At 41.6% G+C, this 23,929-nt stretch overlaps 1 protein-coding gene across 1 annotated transcript in view; it reads left to right on the top strand.

Moving 5' to 3' along the window:
- Positions 1 to 23,929, top strand: part of LOC143034394 (uncharacterized) — a 32,546-nt gene continuing 8,617 nt past the window's right edge. Inside the window, exons 1-12 of the mRNA XM_076200380.1 lie at positions 1 to 68; positions 3,223 to 3,326; positions 5,666 to 5,844; positions 6,070 to 6,181; positions 10,091 to 10,236; positions 10,379 to 10,491; positions 15,156 to 15,325; positions 15,987 to 16,274; positions 16,598 to 16,736; positions 17,135 to 17,288; positions 18,072 to 18,198; positions 19,186 to 19,397. Of these exons, the coding sequence (XP_076056495.1) occupies positions 43 to 68; positions 3,223 to 3,326; positions 5,666 to 5,844; positions 6,070 to 6,181; positions 10,091 to 10,236; positions 10,379 to 10,491; positions 15,156 to 15,325; positions 15,987 to 16,274; positions 16,598 to 16,736; positions 17,135 to 17,288; positions 18,072 to 18,198; positions 19,186 to 19,397 (1,770 nt within the window). The 5' untranslated portion in view covers positions 1 to 42. The remainder of the gene's footprint in view (positions 69 to 3,222; positions 3,327 to 5,665; positions 5,845 to 6,069; positions 6,182 to 10,090; positions 10,237 to 10,378; positions 10,492 to 15,155; positions 15,326 to 15,986; positions 16,275 to 16,597; positions 16,737 to 17,134; positions 17,289 to 18,071; positions 18,199 to 19,185; positions 19,398 to 23,929) is intronic.

Raw genomic sequence — 23,929 nt, 5'->3', positions numbered from 1 at the left:
TTGTTTTGTTGCTGACAGCCTACAGCTGGACGAAGATGCATCATGAGATACCATGATGGGGGAATGGGGTATATGAAATACAGATGCAAACCTTAAATGAATAAGATGGCTGACAAGGCCAACAGTGCGCAGTTCTACCGGTGTCAGCCATTTCGTTGTCAATTGTGGCTAACACACTCGCAATGAAAATAACCATACCCTTGACTTTTTTGTTCCTATGATACTAGATCGTATTATCCAGTAGGAAGTTGCCGTGATTTTGGATAATTGATTTTATTCTTATTCTTCAATTTGTAGGAAAGTTTAAAAATACGTGGGAGGTGGAGCAGCATCGGAAGTCCATTGTGTTTTGATAGATTAATAAATCACTTCGTGAAACAGTCGAACAACAGGAACATATTATTGAATGTTAAATTTATATAAAGTTAAAAGTATATTGATAACATGTTTACTGCAGTGCAATGTTATAGTAAATTAATTTTGAATTAAAAGCTTTTGCAATATTTACAAATATTGGGTTCGTCTAAATGTCCAGGTCGAAGGTACCGTAGTGGCCTGTTTAGTGTTTGGAGGATGATAAAGTTTTGTTTTAAGGTATGGGATTACATATGTGTAGAAAATTTTCAATTCGCAAAATTGTCATATAGTATTAAGTATAACTGCCTGTAAGTTGCAGGTAAGACATTTTTATACTTTGAAGAATCTTAATTAAGCCAAGAAACCCTTACCAAGGCTGACCCACAATGTGACAATGGAAATGAAGTTTCATCCTTGTAATTTACATGATATTATTATATATGTGTATTCAGTTGCAAAATAAAAACTAAACTAGTTTGTGCATGTTTCATCTGTGCAATTATACATGACTGTAGTCCCGTTTACTATGGTTGGGGATACCAATGATGTAGAAAATAAAAGTATCGGTAACCAAGTTCCTGTCTTCACCTATAGTTTACTTGCATGCAGACCAAAATACTACTGAATGAAAAATACATGGAAGTGGTTGGAACATAGTTTTACATACATTCCATAGTCTTTGTGCCTAACACAGTTCATACAGAAGAAAAGAAATACACAATTTATTCGGTGTTCCTGTTAGTGATAAGGGTCTACACAGCTTTTCCTATACTCACAGATACAGATGAAGTTCTGGAAGAAGCTCACGCCTATGACTCCAGCTCGATAACCTGATTGCCGTTATTCCCGGCATGTACGGTTGTGGAGGTTATTTGTGCTCTATAGTTAAATTTCTGTTCTTGGCTTTTCCATATTTTATCTAGTCTTGATTCAAATTGTAACACTGTGCCTGCATTGACCACCCATTCTGGCAAATCATTCAAAGTGTTTACTACCCAATTGGAAAAGATATTTCTTATATTTACTCTTGTTCTCCCTTTAGAAACCTTCTTTGAATTTCCTCTTATGTTGTCCTACCTCATTTTAAAAATACATCTTATACATTGTCATACTTCGACATAATAATCTTTGTAAATTTCAACCCCTTCAACACAGACCTTAGGTATTGGGCACAACTAAAATTGAACACATTGTATAATATATAGAATATTCCAACATCTGTGAAGGCAGCCCATCAAGACACAGATGTATTCCTCACCAGTATAATAAGAGAGACATTATATGCTCCAGTTGGATGTGGTAGCTCACCTTATACAAATTATCTCCAATTTATACATACTTGGTTACATTACATGGTCATAATTTCCATGGTTGAATAAACTACATTTTCTGGTTTTAAATTCTACTCATGAGTAAAGAATGCAAACTCTTGGTTACTGCTCACAGTAAAACTCCTGTTGAAAACATTGTTTCCTCCCTATGTGCAAGATATGATAAAAAATTAAATGTGGCCTTATTTTTACATACCAACTTGGGCTATATTCTTATTCTCAAGTTATCATATTAAGATGTTAATTCATGAACAGTCCCTAAAGTGTGAACATATAGCCAAAATGCATATTTACAATAAATAGAATGGTGAACAGTAATGTATTAATGTATTTAAAAGAAATATTGATAAATAATATCTTCATGGTGATTCCCACAATTTGTGATGCAAAGTTGAATGTGCTTTGTGAGATTCATATGAAAATGCATTAACTCCAAACTGATAGAAATGTGGAGTTGATGCATTGGGTTTGTGTGAATCTCTCAAAGTTCATTAAACTTTTGCATCACAAATGGTGGAAATAACAGTGAAAATTGTATCGATATATATACGCAAGTATGTTTGTGCTTGCATTTAGCCTTTGGGTCCTGACTTTTGGGACACCTTGTATTATTGTAAGCTATTCTAGGTATAGGAATACCACGCTATACAACCGAGTTGTGTTCCCAGCTGACTGGTCACAATGTGAAAATTTGTATAACAAGGTGGGTTTTACATGTAAATAGGGGGGTTGTGTTCATGGACCCTGTCAACCTACTCCTCAATTTTTGCCTGGGGCTTTCACATATATGCACCCAACATTTGTTTTACCTACTTTATAGCACTCGGTCATATAGTTAGGTATTCCTGTATTTATGCATATGTAAGGAAAACTATTTCTTCACATTCTTTAGACATTGTCTTTCCAAATTTGTTCTTCAGTACAAGTCAAGTAATCACACACACATTAGCTGCCTGACGTGTGATGATGGATCACAATATGCCCATTATACAATAAGCCTGTTCACAGAATAAGAGGGTCACTCAAATACAACTACAAAATAAATATAATTGGGAAGCCAGCACTGGTATCCTCTTATACTTACTCGCGCCTCATGACGCCTGTGTAAGGGGTCATCATATTCAAGGATTTAAATCCCTCCCATCTAATCAAGAAATCTTTTGTCAATGTAGTCTACCCCCTTTAGCAACCTGAATACTGTAATCATATCACCTTTTTCTCGTCTATCAATGTTGGAAGATCCAGTGCCTTTTATTCTGGCCTCTTATGGTTTATCTGCCAGACTGGGAACCAGTTTAGTTGCTGCCTGTAGTATGGTCCACATACAGTTAAGGATTTAAGCAAGATCAAGAGAATGCGAATGGCAGCAACCAAATTAGTTCCCTAAAGTTGTTTTATTTGCTTCCTGACTAAAGCTACTTTGAAAATCCTAAGCCTCCCACAGTTATCTTCTTTATACCTCTAGTTCACCCACCCACTTAGCCACACTACAAAATGTCTCAAGTCAATGATGTCGTCTTCATGTTTATTATAGGGGCAGCATGGAGGCGAGCCAGGATGCGGAGACAATTAGCGATATCCACAATTATCTTGACACTTTCAACAAAGAAATACAAACTGGAGACCAGACAACAACAGGTGAGCAACTTATACAGAGTGGGTATTTTATGGTGTATTCACATTTGGTTGGAAAAACATTTTAATCATGTAATGTTAGTATTGATTGAATGTGCACAGGATACACCTGTGTTTATTGTACTTAAAGCCGAGGTTACATGCTCATTTTGTGCTGGATAATTCCAGGAGCAAAGGATTGATATGTTTTGTTACATTAGTGCAAGAAATTTTTGGTAAAAAGAATGTGGATGTCTTTGGTTTTCATGGATATGGAAAAGACACATGACAGGATCAGCAGGAAGGCATTGTGGGATGTGTTCCAGATATATGGGATAGGGGGAAGGTTAATAACAGGATAAATAATTTTTAAGAGAGTCATAGAGCTTGTGTTAGGGTAGAAGGTGGAGAGTCAGTGATTTGAAGTGAAAGTAAGGCTGCATCAGGATTGTGTATTATAACCATGGTTGTTCAATGTGCACATGGATAGGGTAGTACAGGTGGTGAATGCAAAGGTGATGAGTGGGGATTTGGAGATGGTAAGTGAGAGTGATGGATGAGAACAGGATGAGTGTGGGTGGGTTCATGCATTGGCTGACTGCCTCCCTTATAAAGGAGAAGAAGCATGTTGGTACACAGATAGAAGTGAGCATGGGAGAAAGTGGGAGGTGAGCCAGTTATTGTTTGTGGATGACATTGTGGTTGTGACTGTCGGGCCATCTTTGAAGGTGTTGTATTTTGTTGCATTACTTCAGAAATGGGCAGTGAGTGCAGGGGACAGGGATAACCCTTCATCCACAAGGAGCTAAGTGGGAAAACAAATAGGTCAAGGATGGGTGTGTGCCTTGGCTGGGCCACCTTCCTTATATGAGGGAAGATACCTTTTTGTATGTGTGTGTGCTGCAAGTCGTTACTCCAACTCTCATGGCCAGGGAGTTGGGGCTGTGTGCATGTAAGGTCACAGTATTACCCATAGGTCGGTCATATATGAGCTCTGAGCTCTCTTCCATGAGGGAAATAGCTGTCAATCATGAGTCTAACATGTGATCCAAGAGCATGGTGAATCACATGAAATGCATGGTGTTTGGCTTATTCTGATAGTGGCTTTTCCTTACTAGAGGTAACCTTTATTATCCTTATGATGGAAAGGATAGTTCTTTAAAGAAAGATATGTTGGAACTAATCTTGCCACATCAGTATTCCTTTTGCAGAGTAGACAAATGACTTACTTTTTAGGGTAGGTGTGTTGGTTTAGGAGTGGAGGTAGAATGTAAATTGAGAGAAGCAGGTACATGCCTTAGGGGATAAAAAATGTAATGGGAAATAGACATTTGGGAATGGATGCTAAGAGGAGATTGTATGAGAGAGTGATTGTGCCGACAGCACTGTATGGGGCATAAACATGGAACATAAGTGAGGAAGAGAGAGTTTAAATGTGTTTGAGATCAAATGTCTAAGAAGTATGGTATAGCTTACTAGGCTGGATAGTAAGAAATGAGGAGATGAGGAGAAAAGCGGTGGTGGAAAAAGAGACGGGAGATATGGTTGATGAAAGAGTATTGGGATGGTTTGGACACATAAAGAATGAGTGAAGAAAGATTAGTGGAAGGCAGAGGTGGAGGGAGTGAACATGAGGGGACGACCAAGGATGAGGTGAAGGGGGGAGGGGGCATTGGGAAAGTGGGGAATGTCTGTTGAGTAAGGAAGGGAGAAGACAGGGTGAGCAGAGAATAGTTCTGAATGGATGATGATGTGATGCATGGAAGGGAGTGGGTGGGAGATGAGGGGTTAGGGAGTATGAGTAAATGATATTTTGATGGAACCTAAAGGGCTTTTTCCCCATCTCTATTTTCTGCATGAGGAGACAGAGCAGTGGGCTGGGGTTGCTGATTAAATGAAGCAACCTTGCTGTGGATGTGCTGTGTCTTGCAACATTGCATCTGACCCAGGGCATTGGGCAAAATGCAGGTTAACCCATCATCCAGGAGGAGCCAAGAAAAGAGGGAGGGGTGGGTGGTGAATGGGAGTGGAATATGTAGGGATGAAATGGATGGGAATCGATTTATGCCTTCTGACTTTGGCTACCTCCCTTGTAAGGGGGAAAAAGCCCTTGGTATATGTATGTTCATGTGTTGGTTTGATCTTGTATATTAGCCAGTCTTTATTGGGATTGGACAGAGCTCAGAAATGTGGAAAATATTTCTGTAATGTAATGTTCAAAATGTTGGTCTCTTTAAGCAAAGAAAGAGGAGTGAATGGAATGTGTGCTGAGAATGAAAAGTGTGAGGATGATCTCTCATGCATAGCTATCTTGCTGTGGAGCTATAGGCTGATTGGATAACTATTGGTTCTTTTTATTCCAGTGTTCAGTGGAGGGGAAGTTACCCAAAGCGTTGCTCAGGTGTTTGTGGACGAGTCGGGGCAGTACTTCTACCATAATGTGGATGGCACGCAGCAGCAGATGATGGTGGTCACCTCGGAGGGTACGGCGGAAAGGGAGGACCAGGTAATGCTGCAGGCTGAAGATGACCCCCTAGCTGAGGTTGGTGGTCAAAGATTAAGTGTTTTCTTTGATCTTCCTCAATGCTGACATAGTAAATAAGTTGGGCTGTCATGATTTAACTCTTTAGCTCAGTGATTTGTTTTCTGTATGTTTGGCTACCAAACAGTGTTATTCAGCTGAGGGGACATTGTGGTGCAAGGGTTGATTTAATGAAGAATAATTATTGTTATAAATGGCAGTCATTAAAATTGTTTTGTGTTTTAGGATAGTGACAGCTTAAGCCAAGGTCAGGTAACCTTGGGGGAAGATGGAACGCTTCAGGTTATATCAGGGGTGGATCAGAGTGAAGCAGGCAATCAAGTCATGCTCAATACAGGTAAGGAGGCTTCAGGTGGATGCCCTTTGGTGTCTGTATTTGACTATGTTTATTCTGCTAGCTGCAATTTTATTCAGCTGAGGGAAGTTCATCTACAAGTGAAATTGTTAAACCTATCACAACTAATACTTTAAAAGTCTATGTTCAAGAATTATGTATTATGGCTGTCACCACAATTGTATTCATATGAGGAAACTTATAGAAACCAGAGTTGATATCATTACTTGGAACTTTTGAAGGAAGCAAAAAGGAAAAACTTAGTTGTTAGAAAAAATATAGTAGATGTTACAAGGATGGATAGAGTGAGACAGAGTGAAGATGGAAAAAGAGCTGTCAGTCTGGGTAGATAAAAGAGTGGGGAGATGGCTTGGATGAGTGAGGAAAGACTAGCAATAAGAGTGTGGATAGCAGATATGGATGGAATGAACTGGGGAGGAAGACCAAGAGTGAGGTGGATGGATTGGGTGAAGAGGGCATTGGATGCAAGAATCAAGAAAGGAAGGATCAGTGAAGAATGGTTATAAATGGGCAGAGAAATGACATAACCTCAAGGGATGTTTTTAGCATCTTCAGCATAAATTTTCAAGTGAGTGAATTGGGAGGATCATCATATGATAAGCAATGGGGACCAGACCCGACTATCAAGCCCTGCTGTGGAAGTACTGTGTCTTGCTCCTCTGCCTTTGATCCTTGGGCAGGGGACAGAAATAACCACTCATTTACAAAATGCTAAGATGAAAGAGGCAATGAATGAGAATATGTTGGGTATATGCTCTCACTCAACCATCCCCCATATAAAGGGAAGAAGGCATTATGTGTATGTATGAATGCATTGCTTCTGACTCAGGACAGTAGGCGAGATGCAGGGATAATCCGTCAACCAGGAGGAACCAAGACAAGAGGGAGGGAGGGAGGGGTGTGAATGGGAGAGGAGTATATGTGGATGAAATGGGTGGGAGTGAATTTATGCCTTCTGACTTTGGCTACCTCCCTTGTAAGGGGGAAAAAGCCCTTGGTATGTGTATGTATGAATGTATTCATACATCAACCTAGTTGTGTATTATAATTTTTGTTCAATATGTGTGAAGACCTGGAGTCGGGGATCCATGTTAAAGGGGAGAAGCATAAACACCAGGCTCAGAGTGGGTGTTTTAATTCCCGATGTTTTGATCCTAGTCCTAGGACCATCTTCAGAGGTGTGATGAGATGCAGTGGTCATAAAAGCTTAACCTCTTCATTCCGGGGCACATCGCACGTCTGGCAGCATTAGCTGCCCGACATGCGATGTTGCGTCATAATAATCGCATTATAAAAAATAAAGTCAGTGCTCAATCGTTCGTTCTCTTTCACCCGTGAATTTTGATAACCATAGAAAATATGATGAAGCCAGTTTAGAGAGAATGGAAGTTACGTAGGTACGACTACAATAAATATAATCAAGATGCCGATGTCGGCATCATCGCGTACCCACTTGCTCCTCATGCCGCCTACATAGGCGTCACCGTATGGAAGTGGTTAATATATTGGCCGTAGTTGAAATTGGGAGAGGTGGTCCACATCGCCAAAGCTACCCAGGTTCCCCCTCCTCCTCCAGTTGCTACAAGAACCAGCCAACTGGTCACAACCATACATACACAATTGTACATAATGAACCTCATAGACATTTTTTTTTATACAAAGAATAAATACAATGAAATAAAAATATAACTTGTACAACAAGTGAAAAAATGGACTACACACTTGTACACACACACACACAAAAAAAAGGAAGTAAATTAAATCATTCTCATACACACTGTGATCTTTGTTCACCCAGTTAGACAGAAAGATGCAGCTTCAGCACTTCACAAACACATGAACGAACAACAGCACAACACTGACTGGGAAGGAGCAACAGTGTTATACAGAGACAACTCAAAGGAAAGGAGATTATTCTTAGAAGCATGAACGACAAAAGAAGTCAGTGTAAATAGGTGCATAGACTTAAATCCAATATACCTGGGCACCAGGAACACAGTGATAGACTGAACATAAAATGTCATCAGTTTCAACAACTTGAGTGAGAGAATACAGGGTGAACAAAGATCACAAACAGTGTGTATGAGTATGATTTAAATTATTTCCTTTTTTCATGTAAGTGTGTAGTCCATTTTTTCCAGTTGTACAAGTTACATTTTATTTTATTTTATTTTTTGTATAAAAAATGTATATGCAACTTATTATGTACAATTGTGTATGTATGGTTGTGACCAGTTGGCTGGTTCTCATAGTGACTGGAGGAGGAGGAGGAGGGGAACCTGGGTAGCTTCGGCAAAGTGGACCACCTCTCCCAATTCCAATTACAGCCAATATATTAAGTTCTTTTGACCACTGTATCTCATCACACCCCTGAAGACTGTCCTAGGACTAAGATTGAAACATTGGGCATTAAGACTCCCACTTTGAGTCTGGTGTTTAAGCTTCTCCCCTTCAATATAATTTTCGTGTATATGCCAGTGAAGAGGTGGATCCCAGCTTGAGGGGAATCTCAGGTCAGACTCCACAGTCTATGTTCTGCCCTTCCTTTCAGTGTATCACCTTACCTTCACATAAACCTAATTCGCCATATTTTCATCATGGCTTTCACATACATACCTAATGCCTGTCCCCCTTGTAAGTAGGGTGGCCAAGTTAGACACAAACCTACATATACAATAAAACCCATATAATGCCACTCCCATCTCAGTAACTCGTGTGTTGAAGGCAGTACAGTGGGATGCAGCACTTCCATACCAGTGCCTGACAGCCAGAGCTGGTTTATCCTCACCATTTTATTTTATATTGACTGTCTCTCATCCATTAAAGCAAATTCATAGAACAGAAGAAAACCCAAAATGGCAGTAACCAATTTCTTTGGTGCTGTGGGACACCTGTAAATGAGAATTGGGACAATAGATTGATTACTGAACAAGATTATCTTTCAAAACCAAGCATTTTTATTATGAAGTATACATATATATACCAAGGGTTCTTTCCCCCCTCACCAGGGTGGTAGCCAAAGTCAAAAGGCATAATTCCACTCCCATCCAACACCCCTTCCTCCCTCCCTCCCTCTTGTCATAGCTCTTTGGATTATGGGTCATCCCTGCTTCTCACCAATCACACCAGGTCATCCTGCATGAAGTACTAAACAGAAAGTCAGAAGAACAAATAGTCTTGGGTCACCCAAGTATTACACCAATCCTTCTACACAAGTCCTCAACTGAATACTAAAGCTATACATACAAACACCAACTGCTTTTTCCCCCCTTACAAAAGAGTTAGCCAAAAAACAAAGGCATAAAATCCACTCCCACCTGTTCCATCCCCACATACTCCACTCCCATTCACCCCCTCCCTTCCTCCCTCCCTCTTATCTTGGCTCCTCCAGGATGACAGGTCATCCCTGCATCTCACCCACTGTCCTGGGTCAGAAGCAGTGCAGCAAGACACATCACATTCACAGCAAGGCTGCTTCATTTATTTGGTGACTCCCTCTCTGTCCCCTCATGCTGTATCAACACAAAATTAGCCAATTATTTAACACCAATCATTAATCAATTGCCCTAAATCTCTTACAAGAGACCCACACTAATGCCAAATCTAGCTACATCCACAAGGTTGTCCCATGAGGACAATCTTGTGGATGTAGCTAGATGTTTGGAGGCACATGTTTCTCAGAGGAGAGAATGAAGGCAACCAATTGGTACTCATAATCATGTTCTTGGGTGTGACATGGTTACACAGCTACACCTTTTGCACAGTAATTGTTCATCCAAAACAACCATGACCTACAAAGCAAGGTGGGTTTGGATAGAAGAGAAAACATCCTCACCCCCTTCACGCTTATCACACATTCACTAATTAATAATGGTGATGTTTACTTTGCAGGTGACAACAACCAGGTTGTGACAATAGTTCCCTCATCCACCAATCCAGGTGAAGTGAGTTATGTGTTAATAGTAGAACAGCCAGGGGATAACGACAAGGACGACACTGTTTATGATTTTAACGAGGCAGATGAAGGATTAAGTTATGTTAGTAAATTGTCCACTTCTGTAATAAATGAAATATAAGTTCAACATTGGCCTCAAGGATACCTCTCTTTCTAAGTAGTTTACTTTTTTTTATATCTCAAACAATTTTGACATTGTATCTAATTCATCCTGTGTTGTGCAGGAATCGGGGGAAGACGAGTCCGAAAAGAAGGTGATGCGCATAATTCATAAAAAATCTCAGACTGTTACACAGGCCCATATGTGCAATTATTGCAATTACACTAGTCCCAAGAGGTAAGTATTGCATCTGTTCTTGCCCATTGCATTTTCAAAAATTAATTGTATTCTTTATAGACATTTTGCCAATGCAATAGGAGAAATGATAATGGTTGCCTTGAGTTTTACTGGCATGAAACCCATAGCCCAGTGATTCCCAACATTTTCTGGCTTGAGGCACCCTTGCCAAGCCTTTCAGAAGTCCCCAGCACCCTTATTAGAAAATCTGAATTCTAGTTTGTCAATATTTTGTTGATTCAATATCAGTGTAACAAAATTTTGTCCCTGGATAATATGAAAATACTCATCTTTATACTGATGCTGCTTTAATGAACAAAAATGAATGACAGAGTCGGTAATATGAAAATTGTATTTCCCTGAATTTAGGCGGCACCCTCAGTTGATCTCATGGCACACCGGTTGGGAACCGCTGCCATAGCCCCACTCCCATAGATCTTTTGGAGAAGAATCCCTAAGAATCTCTTTATTGTGTTAGTGTGGGCCAGTTTCTGTGTCACCAACTGGGAGGTAAAAGGGAGTAGCTGCTATTTGTCAGATTTTCTAGTGTAAGAAAGTGGTGAAAATTCTATCAGAGCTGATATAGTGATGCATGTACAAGTGATCTCCCCATGCTATATTCAGATAATAACACTATTGCTTACCTGTGGTTGTGACAACCCAGCAGAGCAACTAGAAAAGAGCTGCAAAGAACACTAAAATATGCTAGATAAACTAGAACAATGGTAAAAGAAATGGAATGGAGGCTTCACCACAGAAATCATCTTACTATTACATTGCAGACAACTATAAATCAGAGAAACATTGAATAATAAAATTGAATTGCTAAGACCTATCTGTAGAACCCTTAAATTCTTGGCCTCACTGATGATACTTGCATCTCCTTCAGCCATCACATTAAGGGCCTGACAGTGGAAGTCCAGATAATTAAAGTACAAAGATCAGTAGCAAGTACTGGCTTCAATTAGGAGATTGAAATCATGTACAAACAGTTTTTGAGCACCACTACTGTGTATCTACAGCATCATTCCCATGAATCAGGAAAACAACAGACACCACATAAAATATAAAATAAAACATTAATACTAATGCCATGCAGAATGTCTAAAAAAAAAGGAGGTACAATGATGGTGGACTGGCTGGTGAAGTTATTTAATGTTTGCTGGAGAGATGGTAGAGTGCTGGAGGAGTGCCTGTATAGTTCCTCTTTATAAGGGAAAAGGGGGCAAGTGTGAGTGTAGTAGTTTCAGAGGGATTAGCTTGTTAAGTGTAGTTGGGAAGGCTTATGGGAGGATCTTGATTGAGAGGATTAGGAGAGGAACAGAGGAAGTAATTGGTGAGGAACAGTGTGGATTTAGGACAGGTAGAGGTTGTGTAGATCAGATTTTTGTGGTAAGACAGACACGTGAGAAAGGTAAGGATGATTTTTGGTCTTTTATGGATCTGGAAAAGGCTTATGACAGGGTAGACAGGAAGGCACTGTGGGAGGTTATGCAGATATACGGGATAGGAGGAAAGCTTCTAGGAACTGTTAATAAGAGTTTTTACGAGAGTAGTAGAGCATGTGTCAGGATTAGAAATGGAGAGAGTGGGTGGTTCGAGGTAAAGGTGGGACTTCGTCAAGGATGTTTTATGTCGCCCTGGCTATTCAACTTATACATGGGTGGGATGGTGTGAGAGGTAAATGCATGGGTGGTGGGTCAGGGATTGGAGATGTTTAAAGAAAATGGAGAAAAGTGGAGGTGAGCCAGCTGTTGTTTGCGGACGACACTGCGCTTGTAACGGGATCAGAGGAGGGATTGAGGAAGTTGGTGACATAGTTTGGGAGAATGTGTGAAAGAAGAAAGCTGAAGATAAATGTGGGTAAAAGTAAGGTGATGAGATGTTCAAGGGGTGAAAGTGGCAGCAGACTGGAAGTGAGCATTAAGGGAGAGTGATTGGAGGAAGTGGATAGTTTTAGATACTTGGGTGTGAATGTGGCAGGAAAGGGAGGAGTGGAGTTGGAGGTAGAATGTAGATTGAGAGAAGCGAGTAAATGCCTTGGTGGATTAAAAAGTGTAATGAGGAATAGACATTTGGAAATGGATGCTAAGAGGAGATTGTATGGAGTGATTGTGCCAACTGCACTGTATGGAGTAGAAACATGGAACAGAAGAGAGGAAGAGAAAAGTAATGTGTCTGAGAAGTATGATAGGGGTTACTAGTCTAGATAGAGTGAGAAATGCGGAGGTGAGGAGGATAACGGGTGGAAAGGGAGTTGGGAGATAGGGTGGATGAAAGAGTATTGGGATGGTTTGGACACATGGAAAGAATGAGTGAAGAAATACTAGTAAAAGTGGTATGGAAGGCAGATGTGGAGGGAGTGAACATGAGGGGACGACCTAGGATGAGATGGATGGATGGGGTGAAAGGGGCTTTGGGGAAGAGGGGAATGTCTGTTGAGGAAGGATGAGAGAGGACAGGGGTGAATGGATGATGTTATGATGCATGAGGTCGAATGGATGGGAGGATGGGAGTGAGGTAGTATGTGTGAGAAGAAATTTGACGTTGCCCAAAGGGATTTCTCCCCGTCTTCTCCTTTTCTGCATGAGGGGACGGGGAGGGTGGGTTGCCGATTTAATGAAGCGACCTTGCTGTGGATGTGCGGTGTTTTGCAACACTACCTCTGACCCAGGGCAGTGGACAAAATGCAGGGATGACCTGTCATCCAGGAGTTGCCAAGATAAGTGGATGGAGGGGAGTGGAGTGTATTTAGGGATGGAATGGGTGGGAATGGTTTTTATGCCTTTTCTTTTTGGCTACCTCCCTTGTAAGGGGGAAAAGGCCTTTGGTATATGTATGTATGTACTAATGACCCATTTTCGGAGAAGAATAGGTGAAAGTAAAAAGATCCCTATATTTTGATCACTAACTGTGATCCTCTTCAGCAGAGGATCACAGTTAGTGATCGAAATATACAAATCTTTTTACTTTCGCCTATTCTTCTCTGAAAGTGGGTCAGTATTATTTTACCAATGTACATACATACATATACCAAGGCTTTTTCCTCCTTCCAAGGGAGGTAGCCAAAAAGGGAAAGGCATAAAAACACTCCCACCCATTTCATCCCTAAATACACTCCACACCCGTCCCACCCTCCCTCTCATCTGAGCACCTCCTGGATGACGGGTCATCCCTGCACCCTGCCCACCGCCCTGGGTCAGAAGCAGTGTCACAAGACACAGCACATCCACAGCAAGGCCGCTTCATTTAATCGGCGACCCCCCCTCTCCGTCCCCCCTTGCATATAAGGAGAGGTGCTATAACATTACCTTTTTGTCATAAAGCATTAAGATTTATAATGGGATGCACTAAAACCAAAACCAATAGAGCAGCACATGGGCTACATAGTTCTATGAGCTGTCAACCCTACATCACATTAGCCCAACCAGCTGAATGCAACAAAAAAGAAGATACACCAACAATACATCTCTCATTTCCTTATTACAACAGACGGGAACATATTGGTAGTATTCTTTTCCCACACCAAGAGGTGATAAGGAAGAACGAAGAGTCAGTGTTGCATGGGTGGTAAATGTAAGATAGATGGAAAAGGATCAAGTTGAAGTTGAAATTAATCAACATTCCTGTAAGCAGAAATTAGTCAACTGTCATGAAAGAATGCTATATGACTGGATAGAGAGAGAAATGAGGAGGTGAGGAGGAGAACGGGTGGAAAGGGAGTTGGGAAATAGGGTTCATGAAAGAGTACTGGGATGGTTTGGACACATGGAAAGAATGAGTGAAGAAAGACTAGTAAAAGAGGTGTGGAAGGAGTGAACATGAGGGGTCGACCCAGGATGTGATGGATGGAAGGGGTAAAGTGGGCATTGGGAAAGAGGGAAATGTTGGTTGAGGAAAGACAGGAGAGTACAGAAGATAGGAGTGAATGGAGAATGGTTGTGTATGATGATGCTGTGATGCATGAGGTGGAGTGGGTGGGGGGTGAGGGAGTATGTGTGAGAGATAAATTGATACAGCCCGAAGGGATTTCTCCCCTTCTTTTCTGCATGAGGGGACAGTGAGGGTGAGTCGCTGATTTAATGAAGGGGCCTTGCTGTGGATGTGCTGTGTCTTGTGACACTGCTTCTGACCCAAGGCTGTGGGCAAGATGCAGGGATGACCCGTCATCCAGGAGGTGCCAAAATAAGAGGGTGGAGGGGAGTGGAGTATGTTAGGGATGGAATGGGTGGGTATATGACTGGTCCATAGGGGTATCACTGATGCCCTTAAAGTATTGATTTCATTTAGGAGTTGGTACCATTGTAAGGGTGTAACATTATGTAGCATAAAATTAAAATTGTATATGTTGGAATGTATGTCATAGATAGAATCACTGTACAGGTTAGAGGACGGAAAATGGGAAACATACAGTAAGTTGGTGTCCATGTATTCTTTCTGTCAACATTTTCATCTTGATTTCTTTGGTGGTAGGAGGTTAAATGGGAATATTAAGCAATAGAAGCTCAGCAGATTTTTGTGTAAATTTTTATTCCACATCATGAACACTCATGATGAATTGACTAAAGAACCCCTTATTTATGATTTCTTTGTTTAGAATTATGGCAAATTGAGTTTGTACCCTGATTGTTTGCCATATGACAGGAATTGTTATTTTGTGTTAGGTATCTGTTGTCACGGCACATGAAGTCCCACAGTGAAGAACGACCCCACAAGTGTTCAGTATGTGAACGAGGATTCAAAACCCTTGCTTCGCTGCAGAACCACGTTAACACTCATACTGGGATAAAACCTCACCGCTGCAAGTATTGTGAAAGTACCTTTACCACATCAGGTAAGAGCAGAAGAAAACCAGTTGTGCAGAATCAATAGGCTAATCAGCAAAGATTGATTTAAACCCAATCATAATAAAAGAAGAACTAAGATGAGAGAGGTGTGAATGAGTCTAGGGTGGGTGTATGCTTTGGACTTGTACACCCCCTTTAAGGAGGAAAGGGTCTTGGTATATGTGTGCATATATGGATTGCAAATTAAATGTTGATGTTGTTTTATATATGTGAACACAATTGCCACCTGTCTGAAATATGCCTACATAAAAGAATATAATTGATTGATGATTATAAGTTTAAAGTTAGAGATTATTGAGACCGTCTATAATCAGTAAAGATTTTCCACTCCTCTGCTATTGCATCTCATCCCATCCCAATTCCCCTCCTCCATTCCCTCACCCTTTCCCCCATCATCTCTCCTCCCTCTTTCCTTTCTCATCCTCTCTCCCTCTCTATAGCAAACAACATGGTCAATGAATAAGGCTTGAATTTTTTCACTTTGGGTGAACTGGCTTGTTGAAAGTTAGTCTGTTTTTTGCATTTCATAAAATTTAAAGTGAGATTCTATTTTGTATTTGCCATCTGAAGTTAGGTTTACTTCAGGAGCACATATGTGCAATAGTTACATGTTGCATTGTTAAAATTCATGTAATTGTATTATTACAGGAGAGCTGGTCCGACACGTACGATACATTCACACCCATGAGAAGCCCCACAAGTGCCCAGACTGTGACTATGCAAGCGTAGAACTGAGTAAACTGAAGAGGCACATGAGGTGTCATACAGGCGAGCGTCCATACCAGTGTCCTCACTGTACGTATGCCAGCCCCGACACATTTAAATTAAAACGCCACCTCAGAATTCACACTGGCGAGAAACCTTACGAGTGTGAAATCTGCCGTGCCAGATTTACTCAGTCCAACTCGTTAAAGGCCCACAAATTGATCCACACAGGTAGATATTCTTTTAGGTTTACAGGTAGCCAATCCCAAGAAATATCACACTATTATTACAAAGTGATCAAATCAACCTGTGATGCTCATTTGATTCTAACATCACGTCAAACTTGGATTAATTTGTCCTACATTGTGATTTTTATTATTGTATTAGCTATAAGTAGTGCTACGTCTGGGATGGACTTCAGAGCAGATGCAAAATTGTTTTCCTCATTACCAATAATTGGTGCCCCAAGAGGAACATGCTTGCGTCTTATTGCCATATGGTCCTCCCGGTCAATGTATATACTCCTATCACAATATGTGCCTTTACTGGTTCAGGAAATAAGCCTGTTTATGCCTGTGAGTTGTGCCCAGCAACATGCGGGCGGAAGACTGACTTGCGTATCCACGTGCAGAAGCTACACACCTCTGACAAGCCTCTCAAGTGTAAAAAGTGTGGGAAAGCATTTCCAGACAGGTAGGATTACACCCACATCAAGCTGTGTTAATATTGTAATGTTAAATAGTTTATGTTTGGTACCAGACATGAAAGCCCTGGTCATACATACACAACTCGAAATGAGTTCATTAGAGTAAGAAACGACTTTTGAATCAAATGTCATATTACCTTTTCATCATATGTTGAGAAGTCGAATGATGAAATAAGAGAAGTTAAAATTATGTGAATATTAGACACTGTTGAATTGTCACTAGTGAAACATAGAATATTGTTAGCGAAGTCATTCTGCAGGTTTTCAAATTCACAACATTTGATTATATGTAGTGTTACATACTTGTGGCCATTTGATGATTACTGTTTTAGGTTGAGTTATATTTGAATACCCATGAATGTGTATTAATTTGGAACATTTACAGGTATACATTCAAGCAACACAACAAGACTCATGAAGGTGAGAAGTGTTTCAAGTGTGACCTTTGTCAGTACGCATCCATATCATCACGGCACTTGGAATCCCACATGCTCATTCACACTGAACAGAAACCTTATCAGTGTGATCAGTGTGACCTGGTGAGTTTCAGGGATGGCACAAGGTTCAGGGAAATTTGAATACAGACATATACCAAAGACGTTTTCCCCCTATACGGGGGGGTAGCCAAAAAGAAAAAGGCATAGAAACCACTCCCACCCATTCCATTTCCTATATGTTCCACTCCCCTCCACCCTCCTCCCTCCCTCTTATCTTGGCACCTCTTGGATGATGGGTCATCCCTGTATCCTGTCCACTGCCCTGGGTCAGAAGCAGTGTTGCAAGACACAGCACATCCACAGCAAGGCCACTTCATAAATACGGCAACCCCCCTCTCCATCCCCCCATATACACTTGCTCACTCACCCTCTTTCTCCTACTTTCTCTCTTTGTTTTCTCTCTTTGTCCTACCCCCACCCCAGTTTTGTATACCATTACCCTTAGACTCCCAATCAAATCAACTTATTTTCAGGCAACATATTAAAAATGAAGTATCACTTTGAAAGCATTAATGTAGTGTGTGTATCATCACTTTGGAAGTGTTAAGGTAGTGTGTGTATCATCGTGAGAAAGATTGAAAACTATAGAGTTAATTTCTTTGCTATGATGATGCCATTTACAGATTTATCTGTATCTACCAAGGACATTTTCCCCTTACAAGGGAGGTAGCCAAATAATAATAATAATAAAAAAGAAAAAAAAAAACTGTGGTGGAAAAGGTTTATGGTTGATATCAGATAGTAGTTTTATTCAATTTGAGGAATAATGCCATTGTTCACAGGTTAAAAGGCATGTGAAAAGTTAGAATATTTTTTATTTTGCAGGCTTTCAGACAGAAACAGTTGTTGAAACGGCACCAAAACCTGTACCATAATCCTGGCTACATCCCACCAACCCCACGAGAGAAGACCCAAGAGTGTCCAGAGTGTGGAAAGGCCTTCAGACATAAAGGTAAAGAAAGGGCTCCTTTGGCACCATCTTGATGCATTAACCCTCCAGTATTGTAATGGAACACCTAGTTGTATAAAATCATCAGATTGACCCTCCAGCATTTAGAGGGACACCTCTAAGCTAAATAAAATTTTGTTTTAGCTAGAATAGTCTATAAACAAATAGTACCTTCAGTAGGTAAATGTATGATTGTTTACATAAGTGATGCAACCAGGAGCTTAATCACTATTTTCAGCAAAGGGGGACAGGAAGGAGGAATTTAAATGTTAGATGAACTGTTTAATAGTTATGGTGGGTGGTATGAGTATAGCTATAGTGAGAAATGAAGAGAGCAAGTGTTGAAAACAACCTGGCAGGTAAAGTGGATCAAGAGTACTGGAATTGTTTGGGGACATAGAAAGAAAGACTAGCAAAATAGAGGTGGATGGAATGAACTTCAGGGTAAGACCAAAAATAAGATAAATTAATGGGATAAAGGTGGCCTTGTATAAAAGGGGGATGTATTAAGCAGAGAAAGGTGCAAGTTAGGTGTGAGTGGAGAATGGTTCTGAAGGGATGATAAATTGACACAGCCCAAAGGGAATTCTTGTCTTCTCTATACTACTAACAAATGTATGAGGAGGGTTGCCGTGTAATGAAGCTGTGGGGGTAAACCAGCTCTGGCTGTCAGGCCCTGCTGTGGTGGTGATATTTCTTGCTGTAATGTTTCCGACCCAAGCAGTGTGGCAGAGAACAGGGATGACCCTTCATTCATGAGGTGGTAAGATGAGAGGGACATGAATGGTCTAGGGTGGGTGTATGCTTTTGACTTGGCCACCCTGTTTAAGGTGGAAGGGGTCTCAGCAGATGTCCATATATGGATTACAAACTGCCTGGTGTTATTAAGTATCCCTGTTTTTCTTCCTTTCACACTTCTCTGCTCGGGTATGGAATACTCTTCCCGGTAGCAATTGTCAATCACAGTAATCAATTTTATTTACACTCCAGGTAACCTAATTAGACACATGGCCATCCATGACCCGGATGCATCGGCACAGGAGAAGGCCCAAGCTCTCAAGATTGGTCGGCAGAAACGTTTACAGCTGATCAATGGACAGCAGGTGGAAGTGTATACTGGGGACGTAGATGAGGAAGAGATCATGGCAGTCGAAGGGCAAGATGGTAATCAGTATGTTGTCCTGGAGGTCATACAGTTGCAGGTGGGTATTGTTGTACATTTGGTGAGTGTGGGAGTAGAAACTAGTTGTGTTTATTTCTTGTGAACATGAGCAAGTAGATCATTCAGCTCAAAGACTACCAATTCAGAGTCAAACTGCTCTTGATGCAGCTGCACACAGAGTACACTGAACACCTCATATTGCCCCACTTTAGCTATTCTTAGACAATATAGTATTTCTTCCATAAATGACCTATGAGCCTGTCTGTTGGTCATTACTAATTACTTTGGAGCTATGTATATTAACCACTTCACTACGGGACTTAAATCTCGCGGGCAGCAGCCAATGCCAGCCGTACGACGTGTCGTAATAATACTCGCATCATAAAATATAGTCTCCGCTTATATCGATCGTTCTCTCTTTCACCCGTGAATTTTGAAAACCACAGAGAATGGGATTAAGAGCAGATTTGGGAGAATGTAAAAACACAGGGGCGACTACAATAAATATAATCAAGACGCCGATATGGCAGCATCGCGAATCCACTTGCTCCTCATGACGCCTACGTGTGCGGCACCGTATGGAAGGGGTTAAAGTGGATGGATGGATGCAAGGGTGGTAGGCTAGGAATTGGAGATGGTTGAAGAAGGTGAGGGGAATGGGAGATGAGCTGGTTGTTGTTTGCTGATAACGCTGTGTGGCAGAATTAGGGAGGTTGGTGACGGAGTTGGGAAGGTGTGCCAGGGGGGTTCGGGTTGAAGATAATTGTGGATGAAAGTAAGGTCATTAGATGTACAGGGGGAGGGGGTGGCAGCAGATTGGAGGTGAGTGTTGAGGGAGGGAGGCTGGAGGAAGTGGATAGCTTTGGATACTTGGTGGTGAATGCACCAGGAAAGGGAGTGGAGATGGAGGTAGAATGTAGATTGAGAGAAGCAAGTAAATACCTTGAGAGATTAAAAAGTGTAATGAGAAATAAACATTTGGAAATGGATGCTAAGAGGAGATATTATGAAGGGGTGATTGTGCTGACAGCATTCTTTGGGGCAGAAACATGGAACATGAGAGAGGAAGAATTTATGTTTGAGATGAAATGCCTGAGAAGTATGGTAGGGGTTACTAGGCTGGATAGAGTGAGCAATGAGGAGGAGAGTGGGGATGGAAAGGGAGTTGGAAAATAGGGTTGATAAAAGAGTATTGGGATGGGTTGGACACATAGAAAGAATGAGTGAAGGAAAATGAGTAAAAAAGGTATGGAAGGCAGAGGTGGATGGAGTGAACATTATGGGGCAACCAAGGATGAAATGGATGGATGGGGTAAAGGGGCCATTGGGAAAGAGGAAAATGTCTGTTGAGGAAGGAAGGGAGACAACAGAAGATAGGGGTGAGTGGAGAATGGTTGTATATGGATGATGCTGTGATGTATGGAAGGGAGTGGGTGGGGAATGGGGAGTGAGGGAGTATGAGTGAATGATATTTTGACACAGTCCAAAGGGATTTCTCCCCCATCTTCTCTTTTTCTGCATGAGGGAACAGAGAGGGAGGATGTCACTGATTAACCTCTTCAGTACGGGCCTTAAATCTCGCAGGCAGCAGCCGATGCCAGCCGTACGACGTGTCGTAATAATACTCGCATCATGAAATATAGTCACCGCTTATATCGATCATTCTCTCTTTCACCCGTGAATTTTGATAACCATAGAAAATGTGATTACAGACAGTTTAGAGAGTATGTCATTACTGAGGGGCAACTACAATAAATATAATCAAGATGCCGATATGGCAGCCTCGCGTATCCACTTGCTCCTCATGACGCCTACGTATGCGGCACCGTATGGAAGGGGTTAAATGAAGCGACCTTGCTGTGGATGTGGTGCGTCTTGCTGCATTGCTTCTGACCCAGGGCAGTGGGTGAGATGCAGGGATGACCTATCATTTGGGAGGAGCAAAGAAAAGAAGGAGGGAGGGTGGTGAATGGGAGTGGATTATGTGGGGATAAAATGGGTGGGAATGTATGCCTTTGACTTTGGTTACCTCCCATGTAAGGGGGAGAAAGCCCTTGGTATATGGATGGATGGTGGTGGAGGGTGGGCCAGTGGAAGTGTGTAATGAAGGATGGGGGGAGGGGGTAATCCAGCTCTTGCTGTTGGCCCCTACTGTGGTAATGCTATGCTGTGTTTCACTGCATTGAATTTCCTTTGACCCAAGTGGTGTGGTAGAGGACAGGATAACCCTTCATCCACAAAGTACTTAAAAGGGAATGGTGACAATTGATTGCAGGATGGGTGTGTGCTTTAACCCCTTCTATACAGTGCCGCACACGTAGGCGTCATGAGGAGCAAGTGGATTTGCGATGCTGCCATATCGGCGTCTTGATTATATTTATTGTAGTCGCCCCTGTGTTTTTACATTCTCCTGAATGTGCCCTAAATCCCATTCTCTGTGGTTTTCAAAATTCTTGGGTGAAAGAGAGAATGATCGATATAAGCGGTGACTATATTTTATAATGCGAGTATTATTACGACATGTTGTACGGCTGGCATTGGCTGCTGCCCGCGAGATTTAAGTCCCGTAGTGAAGTGGTTAACTTGGCCAACCCCACTGTAAGGGCAAAAAGGCCTTTTAATATGTCAATCTATTGCCCAAGATCTCTTGCAGGAGACCCATAGCTCCTAGGTAATCAGCAGTAGCCAATGGATTGACCCATAATTCACTTAAGGAAGAAATGTTGTGCTGTGTGGGCATGGCTAGGATGGGTTGGTGCATCTCCCTTGCGTTGGTTACTAGCTATAATCCAAGTTTATTTTATTTTCCTTTTTTCCTTTATTACACTCCTGAAAGAGGAGTGGGAGGGAGTAAAGGATAGAGTAGAACTAGGAGTGGAGGAGGAATGGGGATGGTTCAAGGAGGGAGTCATAAGGTGTACAAGGGTGGTGTGTGGAACAAGGAGGGCGGGAGGAAATAGAAGGAAGGGTAGTGAGTGGTGGGATGAGGAACCAAAGAAAGGTGTAGAAGAGAAGAAGCAGGCATTCATAGATTGGCTACAGTTTAGGACAAGGGAATCGTATGAGAGGTACAAAGTAAAGAGAAGGGAAGTTAAGCATAAGATAAAGGAAGCAAAGAGGAGAGCAGATGTGAAATAGGGTAAGAGTATGACAGAAAATTTTGAAAGCAATAAAAAGATGTTTTGGAAAGTAGAGAAGAAAATATAAAAGGTGCAGATGGAGAGATGTTAATGAAAGAGAAGGCAGTGAGAGGAAGGTGGGCAGAGTATTTTGTTGCTAAATGTGAAGGAGTATACGGAGGGAAAGGTAGTTGCAGTGGGAAGCACTAAAAAAATGAGAGTGATGAGTGTGGAAAATGGAGGAAAAATAGGGAACGATGAAGTGAAAGCAGCTGTTAAGATCCTGAGAGCAGGTAAGGCACCTGGTCTGAATGGATGCCATGCAGAATGTCTGAAGAAAGGAGGTACAGTTATGGTGGACTGGCTGGTGAGATTATTTAATGTTTGTTTAAGAGAGGGTAGAGTGCCGGAGGACTGGAGGAGTGCCTGTATTGTTCCACTTTACAAGGGAAAGGCGGACAAGTGTGAGTGTAGTAGTTTCAGAGGGATCAGCTTGTGAAGTGTAGTTGGGAAGGCATATGGGAGGGTCTTGATTGAGAGGATTAGGAGAGGAACAGAAGGAGTAATTGGTGAGGAGCAGTGTTGGTTTAAGACAGGTAGAGGTTGTGTAGATCAGATTTTTGTGGTAAGACAGATATGTGAGGAAGCTATAGGGAAAGTTAAGGATGTTTTTTGGGCTTTTATGGATGTGGAAAAGGCTTATGACAGGGTAGACAGGAGGTATTGCAGATATATAGGATAGGAGGAAAGCTGTTAAGAGCAGTCAAGAGTTTTTACGAGAGTAGTAGAGCTTGTGTTAGGATTAGAAATGGAGAGAGTGAATGGTTAGAGGTAAAGCTGGGACTTCGTCAGGGATGTGTTATGTCACCCTGGCTGTTCAATCTTTACATGGATAGGGTGGTGCGAGTGGTGAATGCAAGGGTAGTGGGTCAGGGGTTGGAGATGATTAAAGAAAATGGAGAAAAGTAGAAGGTGAGCCGGTTGTTGTTTGCTGACGACACTGCACTTGTAGCAGGATCAGAGGAGAGATTGAGGAAATTAGTGACAGAGTTTGAGGTGTGTGAAAGAAGGAAGCTGAAGATAAATGTGGGTAAAAGTAAGGTGATGAGATGTACAAGGGGAGAGAGTGTCAGCAGGCTGGAAGTGAGCATTAACCCCTTCCATACGGTGCCGCACACGTAGGCGTCATGAGGAGCAAGTGGATTCGCGATGCTGCCATATCGGCGTCTTGATTATATTTATTGTAGTCGCCCCTGTGTTTTTACATTCTCCCTAATCTGCTCTTAATCCCATTCTCTGTGGTTTTCAAAATTCACGGGTGAAAGAGAGAATGATCGCTATAAGCCGTGACTATATTTTATGATGCGAGTATTATTACGGCTGGCAGTGGCTGCTGCCTGCGAGATTTAAGTCCCGTAGTGAAGTGGGTAAGGGTAAAAGACTGGAGGAAGTG

Source organism: Oratosquilla oratoria, chromosome 17 (assembly GCF_046742065.1).
Source record: "Oratosquilla oratoria isolate Oo_2021 chromosome 17, ASM4674206v1, whole genome shotgun sequence".
NCBI classification, from domain to species: Eukaryota; Metazoa; Arthropoda; class Malacostraca; order Stomatopoda; family Squillidae; genus Oratosquilla; species Oratosquilla oratoria.
The sequence above is the reverse complement of the archived record's forward strand: the minus strand, read 5'-3'. Positions and strand labels throughout refer to the sequence as shown.